A 25,811-nucleotide genomic window follows, 5' to 3' on the forward strand; every position below is an offset into this window, starting at 1 on the left:
AGGAAAGAAAAGAAAAGAAAACATCCAGAGAAAAGAAAAGAAAACATCCAGAGAAAAGAAAAGAAAAGAAAAGAAAGCATCCAGAGAAAAGAAAAAAAAGAAAAGAAAACATCCAGAGAAAAGAAAAGAAAAGAAAAGAAAACATCCAGAGAAAAGAAAAGAAAAGAAAACATCACGAGAAAAGAAAAGAAAACTTCAGAAAAGAAAAGAAAAAAGAAAACATCCAGAGAAAAGAAAAAAGAAAACATCCAGAAAGAAAAGAAAACTTCAGAAAAGAAAAGAAAAGAAAAGAAAGCATCCAGAGAAAAGAAAAAAAAGAAAAGAAAACATCCAGAGAAAAGAAAAGAAAAGAAAAGAAAACATCCAGAGAAAAGAAAAGAAAAGAAGAGAGGAAAGTGATAAAAAGTACATTAGAAGAAGAAAACGAACAAATATATAGCATGAGAAGAAAATTAATGAAGAATTTTGATATGAGAAGAAAACTGAAGCATGAAAGGTAAATAAACTGTGGTCGAAAATAAAGAATAAGAAAATAAAGAAAACGTATAGCAAAAAAGCGTTGAAAGAAAATAATGAGAGGAGTTTTTAAGATTATACGATGAGGAAGAAAAAAATTAAAAAAAAGACTGAATTTACGGACGATTTTTTTCTGACAATATTCCATCAGACTCACAACAGAAAGATGTATAAAAAAGATAAAAAAGATTGACTATTGAGGTAACGGAGAGAGAGAGAGAGAGAGAGAGAGAGAGAGAGAGAGAGAGAACGGAATGGCGGAGGAAGCGGAAAGACTCACCTCCCAGAATGATAGCAGGGCGAAGGGTTGAATTATTGTGCATTCATACAAAAAGAAGAGAAACTGGAACTTCAAACCGAAAGAGAGAGTAACGGGAGACGTGACGTGAAGAAAATAAGAAATAGATAGATGGAGAGACAGACAGATATATATATATATATATATATATATATATATATAGAGAGAGAGAGAGAGAGAGAGAGTGTGTGTGTGTGTGTGTGTGGGTAAGAGACTTTTTTTGTTCCACCTTCAGTAGCTTGACACTCCTCTTTGCTATAACGCATCATCCATCCATCAGATTAAGCTGAAATTCAACACAAATATTAAAATTTTTGCCTAAGTCTTTCTCTGCGAGGGCAGTCAGCAAAGTTAGTAAAAAAAATATTTAGTCTAATATCGATGTCATTGATGTAAATCATGAACAGCTCTGGTCCAAGAACTGAGCCCCGAGGGACACCACAGTGACTGTCGCTCACCATGAGGCAGCTCTACTAGTCACCTCCGTGCTTTTTATGATGCTTAGCCAGTCTGTGATCCATCTGTGTTTTACCATCAATGCGTAATTGTTTGATATTCTAAAATGCTTTTATTTAATAATCCTATCAAACTTCTTTTTTAACCCAGATAAACAATGTCGAGTGATTTGGTTACGTCAAATTAAGCGAAGGTCACCATAAACGATCAGTGGGCTTGACAAGCACGATTTCTTGTTTCAGAAACTGTCGATCCGTGAATCCTACGGATCCCTTGTTAACTTTTTTTTTTAAATTCTTGTGTAGCTTACCTCTTACTGAATTTAAACTAATTGTCTTGAAATTATTCGGTATTTTCTGTAGTATTTTTAGATCGGTGTAACGGTAGCCATCTTCCAATCAGCATGAACCACGCCACTCCGCAAAACGTTCTAAATATGGATATGAGAGGACTTAATAATTCGCTTATTTTAAGTAGTTTAGGATAAAAGTAATCTGATCCTCAATATTACTTGTTTTAATTGACCTCACCATACTCAAAACTTTATTGGTAGTTATTATCAAGCTGGGCAAAGTGTGAACAGGATTTTTTTGCCAATATTGTTGTCATCGCTGCCGGTGGCGAGGCAGCGGTCAAACTGTTACTGAATACCGAGGAAAAATGTTAATTCCCCGCGTTGGAAGTGAGTTAGTTTTGAGTCACTACGTTACCCGCACCGTCAACTAAAGGATCAGTCCCACTTCTTATTTCTTCTTCGTTTTTTTTAATGTATTTAAAGAAAGGAGGGAAAAGTTTTACAGGAGAAGGGAGTATTTTCCTCATATTTGTGTTTTTCCTGTTTTACTGTTTTTACTCGTGGCGCGGCTGCATGGTAAAGTTTGCTATTTTGGCGAGAGTTTTGCATCTTATTTTGCCGATAGAACAGGCCCCTCTCATGAAGATTTTTCTTTATATTGATGTCATGTCTTGTCTCAGAAGAAGACAAATTATTCTGTGAACTAAGTAATGCGTTTTCATAAGTTTTATCACGCCTCATATAAGTTCAAATTATCCGACAGCTGCTTGTCCGTCAATATTTGTCAGATTTTTAAGAAATTTACTCCTTTTAGAATTAGGCGCCAGTATTTTATTTCCAGTCACTCCGGGATGAACGCTAATTTTGACGAGTATGTGTTAGCAAGAACTGAGAATTTCCTCCTACCGAAACATTACGAGACAGACAGACAGACAGACAGACAAATAAACAAACAGACAGACAGAGAAAGGCAGCGAGAAAGAGAGATAGAGAGAATATATTTATTTTTTATTATGATTTCCTCTTTGAAGATGATGTAGTGACGGACCGGACTCAGGTAAACAGACAAAATAAAATAAATGCCAATAACAGAGTGAGGGAATTCGCTGTCAGGCTTATTTGTTGTTTCTTTGTACATTGACGAAGCAAACCGTGAGTGTGAAGGTCAAAATGTTACCTGCTGAAGCATATAGACAGGTATAGGAGGAGGAGGAGGAGGAGGAGGAGGAAGAGGAGGAGGAAGAGAAGAAGAAAAGAAGAAGAAAAAGAGGAAAAGGACCACCAAAGTAACCATTATGCTGACCTTGTGTGTGTGTGTGTGTGTGTGTGTGTGTGTGTGTGTGTGTGTGTGTGTGTGTGTGTGTGTGTGTGTGTGTGTGTGTGTGTGTGTGTGTGTGTGTGTGTGTGTGTGTGTGTGTGTGTGTGTCCTGTTTGTTCGTGTACACGTGATAAATAAAGACAGCCGAGGCGAGGAAACACACACAAACACACACAAACACACACACACACACACACACACACACACACACACACACACACACACACACACACACACACACACACACACACACACACACACACACACATCATCATCATCTTACATTTCTTATTACTTCTTATTACTTCATCTTCCTCTTCTTCCTTTTCCTCCTCCTCCTCCTCCTCATCGTCGTTGTTGTCGCCATGAAATATTTACTTGCATTATTTTTTTTTTTGTATCTTTGAAAGTCATGTCTAACAATTTAAATTTCGCACTATCCTCTATTATTTTTTTAAGATCTTAAATGTTCGTTATAAGATTTTTTAAAGTGAATGAATCAGTTTTGGAGTTTGTTTTCCTTGGAGTTTTTTTCCCTCCCTTGATAAAGTTACATTACGCCGCCTTTTGTTTAACTTCATTTAAAAGACTAATTTCATTCCAGCCGAAGAGGATCCGTTCACCAAATAATTTCCTGTAACTGGTCATTGAAAGTGTCTTACATAATTTCATATTTCGCCCTCTAATTCTAAGCCTGTTGTGCTCCGTGTTTATTCAGCAGCATATTAGGCCAACAACTTTAAATACTCATTGGCAGACTTTTTCCTTATTTGCTTACTGGAGTTAGTTCACAGCAGAATGTCTTGCATATTTCGTGTTCAGTGTTTTGGCGAGAGTCAACATTGCGGGAAGAATGTGATATACTCTGCGGGAAACACACGCCGGGAACCACAAGAGAGGTATTTATTAGAAACTGAGGTATTTCTTCTACCATCATCATCATCATCATCACCATCATCATCGTCATCATCATCATCATCATCACCATCATCATCGTCATCATCATCATCATCATCACCATCATCATCATCATCATCATGTTTGTGGAATAGCTGAAGCATTCTCGTATTTAATGTCTATAAAAAAAGGATTCTTGCACTCATTTGCTTGTCGTATCACCTGAGCTACACCTGGATGTGATTCATGCTTGAGAACAACCTCTGAAAGACTGCTTGTTCTCGGGCTGGTAAGAATCTAATTTATCGAACACTAAGCTGATAGGACTATGAGTTTTAGTATTCGTTTGATCTCTTTTTCTGTATTAAGATGATGGCTGCAGTATTCCAGCCTTTTCGAATGTGTCCCTTTTCGAGACATAATGCGAAAAGCTGTGGTGGATATCTTCAGCTGTTTGGCGGCGTCTCATATAAGTTCTACACTACCATCATCATCTTCGTGAATTTCCCTCTCTTCAAACTTTTCAGTGTTTATTTTTGCTATCTCGCTTTTCTTATCGCGTGGACTTCTCTGACATTTGTACAGTTCATTCTGAGGCTGGATGATTAATTTGTTTTTGCATTTCGTAGAACTCTTCCGAGACGTTGATTATTTCTTCCCTGTTGTACGTCAGGTAGGCTTTAAAATACTTCTAAGGCATATATTTGTTTTTTTTCACAGTATAAAGGTTTCTTTTTAACTAAGACTAAAACCTGAAGTCAGCACCACGTTAATTTTCATCATGTTGAAGTTTCTCACGTCTTCTTGACTGACATTTAATTTAGTTATCGTTGCCCAGTTGTCGCAGACTTAATACTTTTATGTATTTTTGCGTTTCTCCATTAAATGTTATTTTCTGAGAATAGTTTCCTGTGATTTTGTTTTTCTCTTCTCTCCTACCACATGTGGAACTTCCGTCAGAATTTAAGTGACATTTTCTTTAATATCTTCAAGGTCAATATTTCTCGCCTGGATGCTAACTGAGAATTTGTTTCCTATAACGAAGGCTCAATTATTTCTGAAGTGGCTCATTTATCAAGCTGCTGCTCTGTTTTTGGTTTGTTTGCATGTTTTTTTTTTTATGTTAATCTCGATTTTGCATCTAACTTTTCTGTGATTGATTTTCTGCATTCTCTCTCTCTCTCTCTCTCTCTCTCTCTCTCTCTCTCTCTCTCTCTCTCTCTCTCTCTCTCTCTCTCTCTCTCTCTCTCTCTCTCTCTCTCTCTCTCTCTCTCTCTCTCTCTCTCTCTCTCTATATATATATATATATATATATATATATATATATATATATATTACGGTGTGGTTGGTTTGCAAGAAGACTGTGATTTAGTCTTGGGGAATTGCCCGCCGGGATCCACATGAGGAACATAGATCGCAGGAAGTGACGAAATTCGTCCATGTGTAAAATTCTGATCTGGTTGGAAAGCAACCCAAGCACTACACATCAACGACAGGGAATACGTGGTATCGTCGTGCTGCTCCTGTGCAAAGGACTGAAAACACTAAAATAAAATAAATTTCTATAGTTCTTTGTCTCCATTTCCAGTGCTGTAGCATATACAAGCATAGACTATAAGATATCGTTAATTAACCTTGTATGACGATAAAGCGACGGAGAATTATATGAGCTGCAATTCTTCAAAACAAGTTCAAGAGGAGGAATATTTACTGTAGAACATGACATATCTCCGTGGGAAGGAAATATACGGGAAAATATATATCCGTGTGTGTGTGTGTGTGTGTGTGTGTGTGTGTGTGTGTGTGTGTGTGTGTGTGTGTGTTTACATCGAACAAAGTATATATCTTTTTTGGGAGCCATTGTTTATTTTCTTTTTTATACCAGCACCGTGTAGCGGACATTCACTTTTTTTTTAGTCTCCGGTCCATCTCCCTTACCGAGAAAAAAATGTGCTTCGTTTGTTTGTTACTCTTTATGTACGCTGTAGTTGTTATTCATGATGTTTACCTACATTGTTACCGATTACACACACACACACACACACACACACACTAACACAGACCAAGGGGTAAAGAAAGCAGTTTGGTGTACACGGCTATCCTTTATAACCACACACGTACACACGCACGTACACAGTCAGGGCCCCAGGTGGTGATTGGCAGGCGGACAGGTGCGGCGGGCAGGTACAGGAGCAGACAGGTGAGTTGATCAGCGAGCCACCTGTTACCCCTGCATCTCCTCCTCCTCACCTTTACCCCTCGCGCACAGGTGTTACGGTGCTCTTGTTTCTCACCTGGGGCCGCGAACACCTGGATGAACCTTTATGAAAAAATATATATACCCCTTTACACCTTGATTTCTGTACATTATGTTGAGTTTACGTCGCCTTCGTCTCGTTTTATTTCCCTTTGACACGTAACAGGAACGATATGAGTGTGCCTGAGTCTTGTACAGTACACGAAGGGTTCTGTATATGTTTGTTTTGTTGATGTTATTTTTTTACAGTAAAGGAAGCAACTCAAGGGCAAAAATAATATGAGAGAAAAAAAAGCCCGCTAGTTACTTCCTTAATATGATTTTAAAGACTTAGTGGAAATTTATACAAAGGCAGATGTGTGTAGATATATATATATATATATATATATATATATATATATATATATATATATATATATATATATATATATATATATATATATATATATATATATATATATAATGATAACTTTACATGTATATCTTAACAGTATATAATCTTTTTTTTTATAATTTACAGAATAATTTATTAGAGTTTTGTTGTATCATAAAAAGACGAGATTGTAACAAGTTCAGTACATGGATTCTTCTTAAGGGTCAACATGTGATGGTTCTTGTTTGTTTGTTTGTTTGTTTTCTTTAAGATTAAATAACAACGTGAGAAAGTCTCGATTGTATTTTGTTTTTATGGAAGAATCTTGGCATAGCTTCTTCTTTATCACAGACACACGACGCGCACAGACCAACAGACAAATAAAACACAAAAATAAAATAGTTGTGATAGTGGAAATTGTAGTTGTAGTAATAGTAGTAGTAGTAGTAGTAGTAGTAGTAGTAGTAGTAGTAGTAGTAGTAGTAGTAGTAGTAGTAGTAGTAGTAGTAGTAGTAGTAGTAGTAGTAGTTGTAGTGGTAGTGGTAGTAGTAGTAGTAGTAGTAGTGGTAGTAGTAGTAGTAGTAGTAGTAGTAGTAGTAGTAGTAGTAGTAGTAGTAGAAATGATAGTAGTGGTAGTAGTAGTGGTTGTAGTAGTAGTAGTAGTAGTAGTAGTAGTAGTAGTAGTAGTAGTAGTAGTAGTAGTGGCAGTGGTAGTAGAAATTATAGTAGTGGTAGTAGTAGTGGTTGTAGTAGTAGTAGTAGATAGTAGTATTGGTATAGTGGTAGCGGTGGTAGTATTCTGAGCCGTGTTTTATCCTTTATTACTCTCACTACTCTTAAATAACAGCTTTACAGCCCACTAGACAATACTCAACAAAGAAACGATAAAATCAATAAGCCTGCACAAAAATAGTCGCCTTAATCATAGCACTAATCATACGCCTGACACGAAATGCATAGTACTCGCTTAAACATACACTATTATTTTTTTACACTATTTTATACGTATATTAACTCTGTCTTCCTCTGCCGGGCCGCACTATACAGGGGACGCTTTGTTGAACGTGCTGGCTAACGATGGAAGAGGGTTGGCGAGGGATTGTAAAAACTACGGTACGGTAACGATAGAACGATAGGAAGAGGTTGTTATTGACGATGAACGAGGAAAACACGCGATTATACGTACAGCGGGAGGATGTGTTTGGTATATTGCTCTTCACACACACACACACACACACACACACACACACACACACACACACATGCAGGAAGACGAGTACGTATAGTCATCGCGTGCTCACCTATGGAAAGAACAATTAACGGTGCTTTAAATCATTCCTCAGGTGTGTGCGCGCTACGGAAGCTCAAGACCCTACCTGCCCCGCTCACCTGCCGCCCGTCTGACCAGGTAAGCGGCGCCCGGCTCGTTGTTTGCCTTCGATTGTCTGCTCTTACTGTTCTGGTATTGTATTTTTTTCCTTCTTCGTTCTTGCTGGCTTCATTACCCCCTGCTTTCATTAACACTGTTTTGCCTCTGATTGCATTCGTTAACTGTTCTATTTTTTTTTATATATTTTCTACTTCATTACTTCTATTTTAACGGTCTTCTTTTGTTTAATTTCCCTAAGTAATCTTCTACCTTTGATTCTCTTCACTAACTTCTATTTTTACATTTCCTACTTCCATCCTTATCTCTATTTTAACTGTCTCCTTTTGTTTAATTTCACTATGTAACCTTCTACCTTCCATTTTCTTAACTAAACTGTTGTATTGTTACATTTTTACCCCCCTCATTACCTCTATTTTAACTGTCTACTTATGTTTGACTTCACGAACACAAGATTACCTTCGATTCTCTTCACTAACTTCTATTATTACATTTTCATCTCCTTGCTCCATTACCTCCAACTGTTTCCTTTCGTTTGATACCACTAAGACAATATTATCTTCTTTCTATGTAACTTATCTGCGTTCTTTTGATCTCACCGACACTATACTACGGTTTCTTTTCTCTCAGTTCTTGTGCTTGGAATCACTGTATAACGTTTTTTCTCTCTCTCTTCACTAACGCTAAGATGTGGATTATTTTCTATTTGTATTTTTCTTTCTCTAAAGCTACATTTCATTACCTTTTGTCTCTTGAGTCTTGTTTTCTATTATTTCAACTTATTTTATGGTGATTATTTTCTGGTTTCTCTTCTCGTTTTTTCTGTTTCTGTTTGTTTTTGAACCTCCTCTTATTTTTTTGTTATTTTTTTTATCTGTTATGTTGTTTATTTGTGTGATTATTGTTTCTGGTCATGTCTTTTGATGTAGTATTGTCTACACACACACACACACACACACACACACACACACACACACACAAACACACACACACAAACACACACACACTTATTACGTTTCTGCTGCGTCGCAAACAACTTTGTAGAACGACAACGACAACAACAACAGCGACACAGCGTCCAGCAGGTTGAGGGAAGGCTTGGAGGGAAAGGAGGGATTGGAGAGAAGGATGGAGCAACTTTCCTCCCTTTTTCCTTCTTCCTCTTCTTCCCTCCTTTTCCCCTCCATCCTTTCCTTTATTATTGCTTAGCGACATGACTATTTTTTCTCACAAACTTCTTCTTCTTCTTCTTCTTCTTCTTCTTCCTTATCCTCGTTTCTCTCCTCTTCGCTATAATATTTCTACTTCTTCACCATTATTTTCCGTCTTTTTCTGTATTTTCTTTCTTTTACTACATTTATTTTCTCGTTATTTTATCCCTTTTCTCTTTTATTTCATCCCTTTTCTCTTGGGCATGAATTCGCTCTTCTCTTTAAACTCCTCTCCTTCTGCCCCTTCTTATCACTCTTCTCCTTCCCATTCATCCTTCTCCTTCTCCTGTTCTTCTTTATCCCCAGCGTCTTACTCCTCCTCGCCCTTGTCGTTAAACTTCCGCACCTCACGGTCACACAGCGGGCAGGGCGGGCGGTAGTTCTCCACGAGTTCTCCCGCGAGCTCGTCTTGTGGGCAGCTCTCGCACGGGTGGAAGGATTTCATCGACCTGGGAAGAGAATGCACGAGGTTAGTCACATGTGGGTTAGTTACAAGTGTTGGTCGTGGGCCGTGAAGGGAAAATATTCGGGTAGTATGTGTCCTCGGTTGGGGTATAGGTAAAGATAGGCGAGTATTGGCTTAGTTTGGGTATAGGAGGGTTGTCATTGGGAACTTTTGGGTATAAATATTTAGGAAGGATGCATTGGCTATATAGTGAAGATATTTGGTTGTGATGAATGCTTGTTAGGTGAAATAGGCGTGTTTTTTTTTTTTTTAACAGCAGAGGAGACAGTTCAAGGGCGTAAAAAAAAAGAAAACAATTATTAAAAAAAAGGCCCGCTCCTGCTCCTGTCATTGGAATACGTGTTTATTTTTTGGTATATAAAGTTTATGATGGGTAACTTTGGTATAAATATTCAGGAGGGATGTATTGCTTTATAATTAAGGTGCTTATGTTGGGTTGGGATGTATATATGTTAGGTAAATAGAGACTTATCAATGATGTATTCGGTTAAAAGGGTCTGGATATGCCTGTTTTGTTTGCATTAATTCATATAAAATTTTGTTGTATTTGAAAACTTTGCATTCTAAGTACTTCATATAGAGCATTTTGGATAGATCTGAGCATATAAAATTCCTTCGTTGACTGAAAATATTATTACTCTATTTTCCATTTCAAAAAAGTAAGTTCTCTCTCGATTTTTATTTTTTTTAATGTAGATTTGAGGCGATTATATGTACAGCGAGGGGCAGAGAAAGGCAGAAGGAGGGCGCAGTCGTATGGTGAATGTTTGATAATTGTTCTGCCCAGCGAATTATTTATGTTTGTTGTTAATTGTTCTCATCTAGGAATTGTTGACTTGCATTGTTATTTGTTCTGACCTGCGACTTTTTAATCATTTTTTTTTATCATCTCATTTTCCATCTCCTCTTCTATCCTTTGTCTTTCTCGTACCTGTCTCATCCCTTTCCTCTCTTTCTAATTCTATGTCATCGTTTTCCCTTGAATTTCCCTTCCTTCTTTCTTTTCCTTTTCCATCTTTTCTCTTATCCTTTATCTTTTCTCTAACCTTCCTCCTCCCTCTCCTCTCTTTCTAATTCTATGTCCTCGTTTGCCCTTGAATTTGCTTTCTTTCTTCCTTTTCCCTTTCCATCTTTCCTCCTATCCTTTATCTTTTCTCAAACCTTCCTCCTCCCTTTCCTCTCTTTCTATGTCCTCGTTTGCCCTTGTATTTTTGCCTTCCTTCTTCTTTCTCTTCCTTTCCATTGTTCTTCTTCGTCCTTCCTTACCCTTTCCCTTTCCACTTTACTCTCCTCTTTTGCTTTTTTTTTCCCTTACCGAGTCTCGTTTACCTTCCCTTGTTTAGCGTTCTGATCCACGAATTGTTCATCTGTTTATTGCTTGTTGTTCTGGTCAGCGAATTGTTTATCTGTGTTCTGTTAATGGTTCTGGTCCGCGACTTGTTTATCTGTCTATTGTTTATCGGGTGCCTTGTTAGCATGGTCTTAACCGCTCACCTGAAGGCCTGCAGCTGCGCCTCCGACACCTGGATGGGCTGCTCGAAGACGATCCAGGTGACGGACTCGTAGCAGGGCGGCGTGGTGAGGGAGCCGCCGTATGTCCAGTAGGTGCCGTTCTCTGCAACAAACACACACACGTTCAGGCGCCTCTCCACCGACCTTTCTATTATAGTTTCCCTTTCCTTGCTCTCCCTTCCTAGATCTATCCCCTTCCCTTAACTGCCTTCCCTTCTCTTGACTTCCTTTCCCTTTCTATAGATTTCCCTTTCCCTAACTCCTTCCCCCTCTCTTATTCCTTCACTTCTTTTCCTTTCATTTCACGTAGGCCTACCTAGATGCATATGAACTCAAAAACACACACATACACACGCACACACACACATTCATGTACACGGTCTAAATCACGTACATACACCCACACTGTTATACACACACACACACACACACACACACACACACACACACGTATAGTCTTATTTACTTACGCACACAAAGGGGTTAAGGTTAGGTATACAAAGATATTTACGCGCGCACACACACACACACACACACACACACACACACACACACACACACACACACACACACACACCTGTCTTTGTATAGTTGGTTTCCTTCGATGTTTTTTGTGTATTTTTCGAACGTAATAGATTTGTGTGTTTATTTTGGATAGTGTTTTTTTTATTCTCTCTCTCTCTCTCTCTCTCTCGAACCGCATCTTCCCTTTCTCTTCCTTTCACTTCTTTATCTTTCTCTCCCCTTCTTTCTCCCTCCCATTTCTCTTTCTTTAGTTTCTCTTTACCTCTTCTTTTCCTTCTCTTCTTCCATCCTTTTCCTTTTTCTTTCAATCCTCTTCCGTTTCCTTTACCTCTTATTCCATGTTCTCGTTTGCCCTTGCTATTCTCTTCCTTTCCTTCCTTTCCCCTTCCATAGTTCTTCTTTCTTCTCCCCTACCTCTTCTTCTTTTCCAATGTGCTCTTTTCTATCACCCTTTTTCCTACTTTCCTCATCTTCCTACCCTCCCTCTTCTTCCCTTCCCTTTCCTTCCTCTCCTTTCTTTGCCCTCCTTCACTCCTTCTCTCCCTCTTGTTCATTCCCTTCATTTTTTTCCTTTTCTCTTCCTTTCCTTGCCTCCTATTCCTCCCCTCCACTGCTTTCCCTAACCTCCCCTGCCCACTTGCACTCTCTTTCCCTATCCTCTCCTGCCTTCTTGTCCTCCCTTCCCCCCATCTCTCTTGCCCACATGCCCTCCTTTCCCCCATCTCTCCTTCCCACAATGCCCTCCCCTTCCCCACCCCTTCTCGCCCCCTGTCCCCCTCACTCACTGGGCAGGAAGGCTTCAGGGTGCACCACGTCGGTCATGGTGATGGCCTGCCCCTTGTGGCTGATGAAGGGCAGGAGGTTGCACACCTTGGCCATCTCTTCGTGGTGTGCCCCGACCTGCGGAGAGACAAGAAGCGTTAGTGAGGTTGAGACAAGGCCAGATTATAAGACACGAGAGATTAGAGGCGGAGGGTGTTAGTGAGAAAAGAAAAGAGACAAGACAAACGACAAAACAAGACAAGAAGCAAATGAGAAGACACAACAGACAAGGCACAACAGACAAGACACAACAGAGAAAACACAACAGACAAAACAACAGACAAGAGACAAGGAATAATAATAAGAAAGTGAGGGAGAGAGAGGAGAGGGAAAAAAGGGGAATGGAAGAGGAAGGGACATACAGGTGCAAGGGAAGGGGGAGAAAAGGATGGAACAAGTGGAAGAGAAGGAGTCAAAGAGGGGAAGAAAAGGAGGGAGAAAGATATAAAATGGAAGAAAAAAAAGGAAGGGAAGGAAAGGGAGACAAAACAAGACACAACAGACAATAAACAGAGTAGGAGGAGGGCAAGGAAAGTAGGAGAAAGAAAGGGCAAATCGGAGGACACAAGAGGATAAGGAAGGGAAGTGAAGGGAGGAAGAAAGAGCAAAGAGAAGGTGGGCAAAGGAGAGAAAGGGGAGCGTGAAGAAGGCGAGGGAAGGAAAGAGAAAAGGGAGAGGAAAAGAGGGACAGGTGGGAGAACACGAGAGGATAAGGAAGGGAAGTGAAGGGAGGAAGAAAGAGCAAAGAGAAGGAGGGCAAAAGAGAGAAAGGGAAGCGTGGAGAAGGCAACGGAAGGAAAGAGAAAAGGGAGAGCAGAAGAGGGGCAGGTGGGAGAACACGAGAGGATAAGGAAGGGAAGTGAATGGAGGAAGAAAGAGCAAAGAGAAGGTGGGCAAAGGAGAGAAAGGGGAGCGTGAAGAAGGCAAGGGAAGGAAAGAGGAAAGGGAGAGCAAAAGACGGGCAGGTGGGAGTACACGAGAGAGTAAGGGAAGGGAAAAGAGGGGCAACAAAGCGAAGAAAGAATATAAAGGGTGGGCAAGGAAAAGGAAGGGAAGCGTAGAGAAAAGCAGAAGGGGAGAGAAAAAAAATAGAGGAGAAAATGTTTACCCCGTTTACATAGAGATATATAGCTGGTGTTAGTGCGGGCAAACGGACCGTGTAAGAACAGTAACAGAAACATATGTACTCTTAAACAGACACACAGAGGGATATAAAGTAACAGAGAAGGTAGAAAGGCTGTGGAAGTATAGTAACAGTGGCAGATTAACAGACATACAGACAGAAAAAGATATTGATGAGGGTAAACATAGTAACAGAAAAGCAAAGGAAAAAATCTACTTCCATACAGACGCACAGACATACGAAAGAAAAGGAATAATAATAAGAAAGTGAGGGAGAGGGAGGAGAGGGAGGAGAGGGAAGAAAGGGGAATGGAAGAGAAAGGAACATACGGGTGCAAGGGAAGGGGGAGAAAAGGATGGAACAAGAGGAAGGGACGGAGTCAAAGAGGGGAAGTAAGGGAGGGAGAAAGATATAAAATGGAAGAAGAAAAAGGAAGGAAAGGAAAGGGAGACAAAACAAGACACAACTGTTACGGACACTAGGAACAGCAAACACGTTGGAACAATACAAAGCTACTTCTATACATATATCCACAGACAAGGAGACACAGACACACAGACATACAGAAAGCTCTTTACTAACTGTTATGAATGTTAGAGAAGGTAAATACGCCATAGTAATACAAGAATAAGAACTGAATTACTGATATATAAACCTAAAGACACACAGGTACACAGACACACAGGTACACAGACACACAGGTACACAGACACACAGGTACACAGACACACAGGTACACAGACTCAGACACACAGACACACAGGTATACAGACTCACAGGCACACAGACACACAGGTACACAGACTCAGGCACACAGACACACAGGTATACAGACTCACAGGCACACAGACACACAGGTACACAGACTCAGGCACACAGACACACAGGTACACAGACTCAGGCACACAGACACACAGGTACACAGACTCACAGGCACACAGACACACAGGTACACAGACTCAGGCACACAGACACACAGGTATACAGACTCACAGGCACACAGACACACAGGTACACAGACTCAGGCACACAGACACACAGGTACACAGACACACAGGTACACAGACTCACAGGCACACAGACATCTTTACCCTCCGTTATGAATTTTAGGGAGGGTAAATCGTACAGACACACACGGACAGCGCCTCCACTCACCGTCAGGAAGATGCCCAGCACGGCCAGGCCCCCCTCGGCGGCGGCAGCCTGGGCGAAGCTCGGGAATTTGCTCTTGTTCCAGTGCACCAGGTGAAGCTGAGGGGGTTGGGGGGATGTTAATTAAGGTGTGTGGGACAGGGGAGGTTATGTACTGTCCTGCTTAGGTTGTTTAGTTTTGTTTTTTAAAGCTAAAGAGATGAATTAAATGAGAGCTTTGAAGGAATATGAAATGAAATGAAAGAAAAATATACACAAAAATTAATGATATAGGATCGAAATATTTAAAATCGAACTTAAATGATAAAATGAGATATGAAAAAAATAAAGAAAAATTAAGATAAAGGCATTAAAGAGGTAAACTAAATGAAAGATACGATGGATGAAAAGACAAGAAAATTGAATATATAAAAAATGTTTTGCCTCTTTAAGACAACAAAAAATAAAAAGAGATCAGATTTATTCCTAGATGCGTTTTGATACTCAGGTCTTGAATATTTATGTCGTAGGAAGACGTAGATTTACATTCGTTATTCTTTATTAGCATTTGTGTGTGTATTTGGCTGTGGCTGTTGTTGTGTGTACCTAATTGCATCTACCTAAAGTTGCATCCATTGTAGATTTGAGTTACAAAACTCGACAAAGTAACTAAATCAGGTTCGTGTTGTGTTTATTTCATCCATTTCTTACGAGTATGGTGGGGAGTTTTTTTACAGTAGAGGAAGTAGTTCAAGGGCAAAAAAAAAAAAAGCCCGCATGTGTGTGTGTGTGTGTGTGTGTGTGTGTGTGTGTGTGTGTGTGTGTGTGTGTGTGTGTAAATATCTTTGTATACCTAACCTTAACCCCTTGAGTGTGTAAGTAAATAAGACTTTGTACGCGTGTGCATGTCCGTGTAGGTGTGTGCGCAGCCAGACAGTCACCTCGGCGGCGTAGCGGGTGCCGTCCACAGTGTGTTCGGAGCCCGTGTCGTTGGTCTTGCCCCAGTGGCTGTGGAACTGCTCAAGAACGTACTCGTCATCACCCAGAGGTCCCCCGCGGAGGCCTGCACGGGGGAGAGGAATAGTGTTAAGGGGATCAACATAGGGAAGACTGTAAGGGGTAGGAGGATTGTCTTGCTGGCATAACAGAGGGAGTTTGTTAAGAGGATCAAAATATGGAAGACTGTAGGGGAGAGGAGTGCTTTGCTGGCAGGTGTAATTGGGGAGGAGTTAAGGAGTTAGGTTATGGGAAGTAGTAATGGAAAGAGGGTTGAAAAAGGGTGTCTTGGTGGGGTACAGGGGTTAAGGGTTTATTTAGGGTGGCAGGGGATGAAATAGAGGTTGAACAGGGTTGGAAGATGAGTTGGGAGTTAACAAGGGTGATAGGGAGAGAGGAAAAACAACACACATCCAATCACAACACAGAGACACACACACTCACTCCATCGCAATACACTCCGTCCATCAACATCAACACACACACGCATACAACTCAATACACTCATACACACACTATAAATCCACACACCCATTCATCCACTCCATTTCACTTTACTCCACAATACATCCAGCCACATAAAGGAACACAAACACACAACACAACAAAACTACATATAGCAACATAAATACTATACACCCATCCACACATCTTTCTAATCCACCACTCCACACGCACTGCACAGAACAATACCACATAACATAATACCAGCCATCAATCCATCCATATCTTCATTCCCCTTCACTCCACTCCATTCCACTCCATTCTATTCCAGTCCACTCCACACTCATTTCACGTAACAGAGCCCCAAAGCAACATATATACCATCAACCCATCCACCCATTCACTCCCACTCCACTCCACTCCATTCTATTCCAGTCCACTCCACACTCATTTCACGTAACAGAACCCCAAAGCAACATATATACCATCAACCCACCCACCCATTCACTCCCTTCCACTCCACGCCACGCCACTCCACACTCACTCGACGTCCCACTCCCGACTTGGGCCTTCCAGGAGTAGCCGCTGTTGGAGAGTTCGGAGATCCTTATGTCAGAGTAGGAGACGCGGACCTTGGTGAGGGCGGCGTCCGTGTTGCAGCCAGTCTTCTTGATATCAATGGGGGACTGCTTCTGCCCGGCCGCCACGGGAAAGAGAGTAGGCCAAACCTCGGGCCCTGCGGGAGAAAGAATAGGAGATGAATGGACAGCTTGAGAAAGGAATGGAGGAGAATAGGGAGAGGAAAGGTTTGAGAGAGGAAAGAGAAGGAAATGAGTGGTGTTTGGAATGAGGATAGGAAGAAGGAGGAATTGCAGAAGGAGGAAGAGATGATGGGAGGGTTTGAGGATTTGAGTGGAGGAGGATAGGGAGGAGGAAAGTTACAGGAGAAAGAGAAGAACAGTGCAAAGGTGGATGATATGAGAAAGGAGCAGAGGAGGATAGGAAGATGGAGGAGTTACAGAAGGAAGAAAGAGGAGACGATTAGAGTTTGTGAGGAGGAGGAGGAGGACGAGAAGAGGGAGATGGAGAAGTTGGATAAAAAGCGGAGGAGGAAGAGAAGAAAGCAAGTGTGAGAGAGGGAAGGAGGGAATGAGTGTTATGTTTGTTTGTGTAAGAGGAAGAGGAGAAGGAGGAAACGTGTGTGTGTGTGTGTGTGTGTGTGTGTGTGTGTGTGTCGAGGGAAGGGAGAGGAGGAGTTTGACAGTTTGAAGACCATGAATGTGTAAAAATGAGGAGGAGGAGGAGGAGGAGGAGGAGGAGGACAGTTATAAGAGCGTGAACATGTGAAGAGGAGGTGGAGAGGTGTGTAGTACTGAAGGAAGGAGAGAAAAGGAGGAATACGAAGAGGAGGAGGAGGAGGAGGAGAAGGAGGTGGAGTGTGACAGTTTAGAAAGCGCGTTCGTGTGTGTATGAGGTGAAGAAGGAAATAAATAACTGTAAAAAAAGAAAGAGAAGAAAAAGGAGACACATAGAAGAAAAATAAGTGTTGTTTTAAAATCACGAAAGCAGTATTATCCACCACGACCATTTTCTACGCTTTAAGAATGTTACCCATAAAACAATACCTGTTACACAATTATAGAAAACGAAATTGTAAGGTATACTCGCTTTAGAAACAGGTGAGCAAGGATGAGGACGAGGAGGAGGACGAGGAGAGGCAAGAAGGAGGAGTGGGGGAGGGGAGGAAGAAGGGAATAGGGGTAAGAGGAGGAGGAGAGAGGAGGTGGAGGAGAGGAAGGAGGGGGAGAGAAGGAGGGTAGAGGAGGTAGAAGAAAGGGAAAGGAGGGGGGAGAGAAGGAGGGCAGAGGAGGTGGAGATAAAGGAAAGGAGGGGGGAAGAGAAGGAAAAAGGGAAGAGAAAATGGAGGAAAGGGAAAGGAGGGGGGAGGAGAAGGAAAAAGGAAAGGGGAGGAGGGTAGAGGAGGTGGAGGAGAAGGAAGAGGAGGGTAAGGTAAGAAGGAAAAAGAGGTAGGAGGGGAGGGTAGAGGAGATGGAGGAGAGGGAAGAGAGAAGGAAAAAGGGGTAGGAGAGGAGGGTAGAGGAGATGGAGGAGAGAGAAGAGGGTAAGGGAAGAAGGAAAAAGGGGGTAGGAGAGGAGGGTTGAGGAGGCGGAGAAGAGAATGCAGAAGAGTAGGGGGAGAGGAAGAGGGAAAAAGGAGGTGGGGAGGAGGTGAGTAGAGGTGAAGGAGAGAGTGCAGAAGAGGAGGAGGAGGAGAGTTGACGGGCGTTTCAAGGACAAGTGGAGGTAATGTGAATAAATGGAGATTGACGGACGGCTGTTGAGGTTGTTGTTGTCATTGTTGATGGTGGTGGTGTTGTGGTTGGCGGTGGTGGTGTTGTGGTTGGCGGTGGTGGTGCTGTGGTTGGCGGTGGTGGTGTTGTCACTGAACGATGAGGTAGTGGAAAAAATTGATGTTGATCACACACACACACACACACACACACACACACACACACTGTTTACAAACTTTCTATAAAACTTCAAATTGCCTGCGGTGGAGAGAGAGAGAGAGAGAGAGAGAGCGCACAACCCACAAGCAATACTTGACTCACTACCTTCATATTTTTCTCCTCCTCCTCCTTCCCCTCCTCCCCCTCCTCCTCCTCCTCCTCCTCCGCCATGAAATCGTTACACCTTTTAGATTAAAAATAAGTACATACAAGAGAGAGAGAGAGAGAGAGAGAGAGAGAGAGAGAGAGAGAGAGAGAGAGAGAGAGAGAGAGAGGCGCTGCTCAGAGGTTCACCCGGACTACACTCTCCGGTGACCAGCTCGTGGAGGTGCCTCGATCACACTCCAGGCAGCACCAACGCACATATACAGCCAGGACCACACGCCTGTGGAACATGTTCACGGCAGCCACTCCCCAAGTGGAGAACATGAGCATGCAGCAGGTGAAGCTGGTTGCTCACAGGTGGCGTGAGGGACACCCAAGTGCGCTAGTGTTATAAACTATAAAGTGACAAACTGACATTATTCCATATTGTTTTTACATGTTTTTCTTTATTTTTTTTCGTATTTTGTATTTGTATGCTTGTATGTTTCAACATTCGGCAATTCAATTTGTCCCATACACAGGCTCTTAGAAGAGAGAGAGAGAGAGAGAGAGAGAGAGAGAGAGAGAGAGAGAGAGAGAGTGTGTTATCGGTTAAAAATATGTATTTACCAATAGTTTTCGTGATCTCTCTCTCTCTCACACACACACACACACACACACACACACGCAAGTTGAAATTCCACCCATCTATCTAGCGGAAAGTGGAGAGAGAGAGAGAGAGAGAGAGAGAGAGAGAGAGAGATTTACATAGATTTACATAGAAAATCAGACCACACAGACCCCATGGAGAGAGAGAGAGAGGAACGGAGATGAAGGGATGGAGGAAAGGAGGGAAAGAAATGCAAGAAATAAAATAAACGAGAAAAAGAAAGAAAGAGAGGAATGGAGAGAAAAAGGGAGAGGGAGAGAAAAATCAAGAGGAATGGAGAAATAAAGGGAGAGTAGTGGAAGAAAGAGACAGGGATGGAGAAAAAAAAAAAAAGGGTTGGAGGTAAGAGGGGAAAGGGGAGAGAATGCAGGGAGAGGAATGTGGGAATGGAGGGAGAATGCGTACTAGGTCAGCCTCTCACCTTGACCTGTTTGTAGGGAGAGAGGGAGAGAAAGGGGAGGAAAGGAGGGAGGGAGGGAGAGATAGAGGAGGGAAGCTGGATGGATCAGGCGCAACGTAGGGCTTCTCAGGAGGAGGAGGAGGAGGAGGAGAAGGAGGAAGGGGAGGGGAAGAAAAAGAAGAAGAAGAAAAAGAAAAAGAAAAGGAAAAGGAAAAGAAATGAGAAAAAGAAAAAGAGGAAGAAGAAATAGAAGAAGAAGAAGAAAAAGAAAAGGAAAAGGAAAAGAAAAGAAATGAGAAAACGAAAAAGAGGAAGAAGAAATAGAAGAAGAAAAAAAAGAAAAAAAAGAAGAAGCAGTAGAAAAAAGGAAAGAATCAATGAGTGGAAAGTTGTTTAGAGATGAAGAGGGAAAAAAACTGACTGGTACACACACACACACACACACACACACACACACACACACACACACACACGTGGGCCGACGGACAGAACCGGACACGAACAGGAAAAAAATAAAGTGCAATCGACTAATACGAAATAAAAACAAACAAACAAAAAAAATTACAAGCGTTACGAAAACCGGAATCTCTGTTAAAAGGATCTTGACGTTTCCAGCCCCATCCGGATCCGACTTGAACTAACTGTCTGAAGCGGGAGAAGAAGCAACGCATAAAAAACACGGAGAAAACACACAAAAAAACATTAGCTGAGACCGAGAGCCAAGGACGACTTTTACCCGAGTGGAATCAATTAAGGTGTTTGTCCGCGTGTCTGCCGGTAAAGGTGTTGTTTGAGTGGTGGTATTTTGACGCCCCCTCCCCCCCCTGCCCCCCCATCGCCCCCCTCCTCCTCCTCCCCCTCCCCCCCTGCCCCCCATCGCCCCCCTCCTCCTCCTCCTCCCCCTCCCCCCTTCACTCCTGTACTGGCTAAGCTTCGTTTGGTCAATAGTCATATTTTGGTGGAAGTAAAATTTATTGTTGTTGTTGTTGTTTTCGTCATTTTTGTTATTTTGTGCCTTAGATGTTTTTACTTTTACTTTTTGTCTACTACTACTACTACTACTACTACTACTACTACTACTCCTATTTCTACTACTACAATTATTACTACTACTGCTGCTCGACAATGATAGAAATGATACAAAATTCTCTCTCTCTCTCTCTCTCTCTCTCTCTCTCTCTCAAAAAAAGTTACGCACAAAGAGAGACGTGGGTGTGTGTGTGTGTGTGTGTGTGAGAGAGAGAGAGAGAGAGAGAGAGAGAGAGAGAGAGAGAGGGTACATCAGGTCATTATTATCGACAGAGAGAGAGAGAGAGAGAGAGAGAGAGAGAGAGAGAGAGAGAGAGAGAGAGAGAGAGATTGTGGTTGGGACTTTCTGTATTTTTTCCCCTCCGCAAACAGGATAAAACAAGTAGTAGTTTCCCCTCCACCTACCCACCCACCCACCCACTCTCTCTCTCTCTATAGGCCTATCAACCACAAACTTACAAACAGTCAACCAATAGAGTGTGTGTGTGTGTGTGTGTGTGTGTGTGTGTGTGTGTGTGTCACCGCAAAAGCAAGAAAAACAAGTAAAAGAAAAGCAATGAAAGGCAGAATAAGACGCAGTAAGCCCTGAAGCAAATACGTGACGAAGGAAAATAAAAACAAACGAAGGACGAAAATGGAAGGACGGAAAAACACAGAGAGGGGAAAGCTGATGCCGGACACAACGGAATAAACACGTTAGCAGAAGAGGAAAAAAATGGAAGAAAAGGAAATGTTGGGAAGTAGTGAGGGAAATAAAGGAAAATAAGACAGATAGGGAAGCGAGTCACGGAGAAGAAGAAGAAGAAGGAGAAAAAGAAGAAAAGAAGAAGAAAAAAGGAGGCACAGACACGACGAAGAAAAAAAAATTAAGAGAAGAAAGAAAAAGAAGATAAAGAAGAAGAAGAAGGAAAAGGCAATAAAGACGTAATGAAGAAAGTAAAGAAGAAGAAAATATTGAAGGAAAACATACAAACCCAAGTGTGTGTGTGTGTGTGTGTGTGTGTGTGTGTGTGTGTGTGTGTGTGTGTGTGTGTGTACATAAATGCGTACACACAGGAAGGTGTACCTATCTCTCTACTTTATTTATTTGTATTTTCTTCCTCTCAAAATCGCATCAACTTAAATTCGTACTCTGAGCTTCACTTTTTTTTTACTTTTATACTTTTTTTTCTTATTACTTTTCGAATTCATTTTTTCCATTACTTTTCTTCTTTATCTTATTTTCCTAACAAGCGATAACATACTACTTAATCATCATACTCTCTCTCTCTCTCTCTCTCTCTCTCTCTCTCTCTCAGTAGGACAAGTCAGCATGTTCTGACATCTTTTCCCCTGAAGGCGGCGTGTGAAGGTCGACAGTACACACACACACAGACACACACACACATACACCATACCGTGTCGCAACTTGTAAAGCGCTGCTCTGCCAGGCTTCACGGTCTGACAGGGCGGCGGTTCTAACCCGCTCAGGCCGGATTCTTCCCGTTGACTAGGAGTGGTTACTGTCCCCCCTTGAGCAAGGGGGATGGGGTGTGTGGTGTGTGAGGTCGTGGCAGTACCCAGAGATCGACGATAAACAGCACTTGCTCATGTCGGGAGGGTACCTGCTGGCGATTACGAGTCCAACACGTGATCAGGCCGTGGTGAAATACACACACACACACACACACACACACACACACACACACACACACACACACACATATATACATACACACAAACAAACAAACACACGTGACAACACAACTTGCTTATTTCTTCATATTAATATTATTTTTTTTAGTGTATCTTGTAATCGGATGCTGCAGAGAGAGAGAGAGAGAGAGAGAGAGAGAGAGAGAGAGAGAGAGAGAGAAGTAGTGTAATGATTAAGTTGTATGTTATTGACTATTAAGAAAATAAGATAAGGAAGAAAAGTAAAGAAAAAGAAATTGAAGCACAAAGTAACAAGGAAAAAGTAAAAAAAAAAAAAGGTTAAGCTCAGAGTACGAATATAAACATGCGATTTTGAGATGAAAAAAAAAAATTGTGTAGGTTGCTAGGTACGTCTTCCTGTGTGCACGCATTCATGTACACACACACACACACACACACACACACACACACACACACACACACACACACACGAGTTTATGTTTTCCGTCAATATTTTCTTCTCCCTTCTTTACTCTCTTCATTTATTCTTTATTGCCGCTTCCTTATTCCTTCTTCTGTGTTGCTTCTTCTCTGTTACGTCTTTATTTGATTTATTCTTATTTATTACTCTTCCTCCTTTTTTACATTTTTTTGGCAATTTCTTTCTTTCTTCTTTTTCGATGTTCCTTCTGTTTCTCCTTTATCATCACTTTTTTTTCTTTATTTTTGTTTTCCTCTTTCCTATTGTTTTTCTCCTTCGTTATTTTTGTCTTCATTGTTTTCATTGTTATTTCTTTTCTTCACAATTGCTTTTCTATTCTTCTTTATAACTTTTCTCAACCACATACTTTTCCTCCTTCATTTCCTCTTTGCTCTTTTTTTCTTTTTTTTGTTCCTCGTCTTTCTCCTTCTCGTTCTTCTTATTTATTGGTCTTCCTCTTATTTTTATTTTTTCTTTGCAATGTCTCTCTTTCGATTTTCCTTCTATATTCCTTCTTTATCACCACCTTTCTGTTTATTATTTGCTTTCCTCTTTCTTATTGTTTTTCTTCTTCATTATTCCTTTCCTCTTCTTCCATTGTTATTTATCTTCTTCGCTTTTCCTTTTCTCTTCTTCAATCTTACTTTTCTCAACTACTTTCCCTCCTTCATTTCGTCTTTTTCTCTACTCTTTTTGTTCCTCTTATTTCTTCTTCTTCTTCTCGTTCTTCTTTTTCTTTTACTTGTTTTTCCTTTCCTTTCCCTTCCTCTTCCTCCTCCTCCTCTATCTCCTTCCCATTATCGTCTTCATTATCATCACCATCCACTTCCAAATACTGATCCTCTTCCTCTTCCTCCTTCTCCTCCTCCTCCACCTCCTCCTCCTTTTCCTTCTCCTCCTTTTCCTTCTCCTCCTCCTCCTCCTCCTCCTTCGCATATAACATTTTAAATCACTACTTTTGCTTTTTCTTCATACATCGCATTAATGTCATCAATATTTACGACGTTGTTTGTCTTGACTGACTTACGCTCCTCCTCCTCCTCCTCCTTCTCCTTCTCCCATTCTTCTTCTTGTTCTCCTCCTTCTTCTCCTCTTCTTGTTCTTTTTCTTCTTGCTCTTCTTCTTCTTCCATGTTCACCTTCTTCAAATACCTTCTTCAACTCCCCTTTATCCTCTTACATGAATCACTCCATGACCGTCCTTATTTTCCTCCTCCTCCTCCTTCTCCTCCATTACGTTCCATTAAGTTCCATTATGGTACAAAGACGATTTTTCTCCTTGATGACATGATAATCTTGAGGTTCACACACACACACACACACACACACACACACACACACACACACACACACACACAGTTGCATAATTTCAATATTTATTTAACTTCCGTACAGCTAATTGACTCTCTCTCTCTCTCTCTCTCTCTCTCTCTCGTATTCTATTTCCGAACTCAATCAAGATGGCAGTAACATACATAGTTTCAAATAGTGTGTGTGTGTGTGTGTGTGTGTGTGTGTGTGTGTGTAAACCACAACCACAAAACTCATTTGAGTCAACAAGGTGAAAGCTGCACCCTGAAGTGTATGTGTGTGTGAAAGAGAGAGAGAGAGAGAGAGAGAGAGAGAGAGAGAGAGAGAGAGAGAGAGAGAGAGAGAGAGAGAGAGAGATCGTGGCGTGCACACGTTGCCAACCTGAATTTCCAGTCGAAAGAGAAAAACTGAAGGCGAGGTTTGTCCAACGCGGCGGCTCGTAAAGATAGGGAAAGCCTGTGCAAGGTGGAGGACGACCACTACTACTACTACTACTACTACTACTACTACTACTACTACTACTACTACCACTGCCACTACTACTATCAATAAGAAGAAGAATGATTTTGTAACGACTGCTAATATTACTTGGGCACCATTTTGGCAGAGATCAAAGGCTTTCGAATGATACACTTTCCAATGGTACACTTTAAACGGTTGAATGAAGTCTAGTTGAGGATGAATAATTCCATCATTTTGTGAACTCGCACGCACACACGTAAACACTCTCAGGCGCACACACACACACACACACACACACACACACACACACACACGAAATTATCCTGCTTTTAAGATATGCTATAATGATAATAGAAATAATAGTAACAATAATAAGGGAATGCTTCTGCGATGGGAAAGGAAAGGGATGAGAAGGGAAGGGAAGGGAAGGGAAGGGATTGAAAGGGAAAGGAAGGGAAGGGAATGAAAAAGGGGAACGGGAAGGTAAGTGAAGGGGAGGGAAGGAAAGGGAAGGGAAGAGAAGGGGAGGGATTGGAATGGAAGGGAAGGGAAGAGAATGGAATGGAAATGAAGGGAAGGGATTGAAAGGGAAGAGAAAGTAAGGGAATGGAAAGAAAAGGAAGGAAAGGGAAGGGAAGTGAGGGAGAGGGAAACGAAGGGAAAGGAAGGGAAAGGAAGGGACGGGCAGGGAAGGAGGGAAGGAAGGGGGAAGGAAGGAAGAGGGAGGAAGGAAAGGAAGGAAGGGAAGGGAAGGGAAAGGAAGGGATGGAAATGGAAGGGATGGGAAGGAAGGAAAGGAAGGATGGAAATGGAGAAGGAAAGGAAGGAAGGGAAGGGAAGGAGGGAAGGAAGGGGAAGGAAGGGAAGAGGAGGAAGGAAAGGAAGGGAAGGGAAAGGAAGGGATGGAAATGGAAGGGATGGGAAGGGAAGGGAAAGGAAGGGATGGAAATGGAAGGGATGGGAAGGGAAGGGAAGGGAAGGGAAGTGGAGGGGAGGGGAGGAATTGGAAGGAAAGGGAAAGGAAGGGAATGGAAGTGAGGAGGAGGAGGAGGAGGGAAGAGAAGGGAAGGGAAGGGAAAGGAAGGGATGGAAATGGAAGGGATGGGAAGGGAAGGGAAAGGAAGGATGGAAGAAGGGATGGGAAGGAAGGGAAGGAAGGAAGGAAAGGAAGGAAGGAATGGAAGTGAGGAGGAGGAGGAGGAA

General features: G+C 41.6%; 1 protein-coding gene and 2 long non-coding RNA genes across 3 annotated transcripts in view; 1 reads left to right on the forward strand and 2 right to left on the reverse strand.

The window, feature by feature from the left end:
* Positions 1-5,125: 5,125 nt before the first annotated feature.
* On the forward strand, positions 5,126-8,785 carry LOC127005585 (uncharacterized). Its single transcript, XR_007758733.1, has 2 exons — positions 5,126-7,096; positions 7,173-8,785. It is a non-coding gene; the product is annotated as an uncharacterized LOC127005585 (long non-coding RNA).
* LOC127005583 (carbonic anhydrase 13-like) overlaps positions 8,741-25,811 on the reverse strand; it is a 36,159-nt gene continuing 19,088 nt past the window's right edge. Inside the window, exons 2-7 of the mRNA XM_050874519.1 lie at positions 16,572-16,763; positions 15,529-15,650; positions 14,612-14,707; positions 12,297-12,411; positions 10,969-11,089; positions 8,741-9,457 (exon numbers count right to left, since the gene is read on the reverse strand). Of these exons, the coding sequence (XP_050730476.1) occupies positions 9,319-9,457; positions 10,969-11,089; positions 12,297-12,411; positions 14,612-14,707; positions 15,529-15,650; positions 16,572-16,763 (785 nt within the window). The 3' untranslated portion in view covers positions 8,741-9,318. The remainder of the gene's footprint in view (positions 9,458-10,968; positions 11,090-12,296; positions 12,412-14,611; positions 14,708-15,528; positions 15,651-16,571; positions 16,764-25,811) is intronic.
* On the reverse strand, positions 10,150-10,962 carry LOC127005587 (uncharacterized). The gene is made up of 2 exons (XR_007758741.1): positions 10,636-10,962; positions 10,150-10,520 (listed from the first exon to the last, which is right to left on the reverse strand). It is a non-coding gene; the product is annotated as an uncharacterized LOC127005587 (long non-coding RNA).

The sequence above is a fragment of the Eriocheir sinensis genome, chromosome 30 (genome assembly GCF_024679095.1).
Source record: "Eriocheir sinensis breed Jianghai 21 chromosome 30, ASM2467909v1, whole genome shotgun sequence".
Classification (NCBI taxonomy): Eukaryota; Metazoa; Arthropoda; class Malacostraca; order Decapoda; family Varunidae; genus Eriocheir; species Eriocheir sinensis.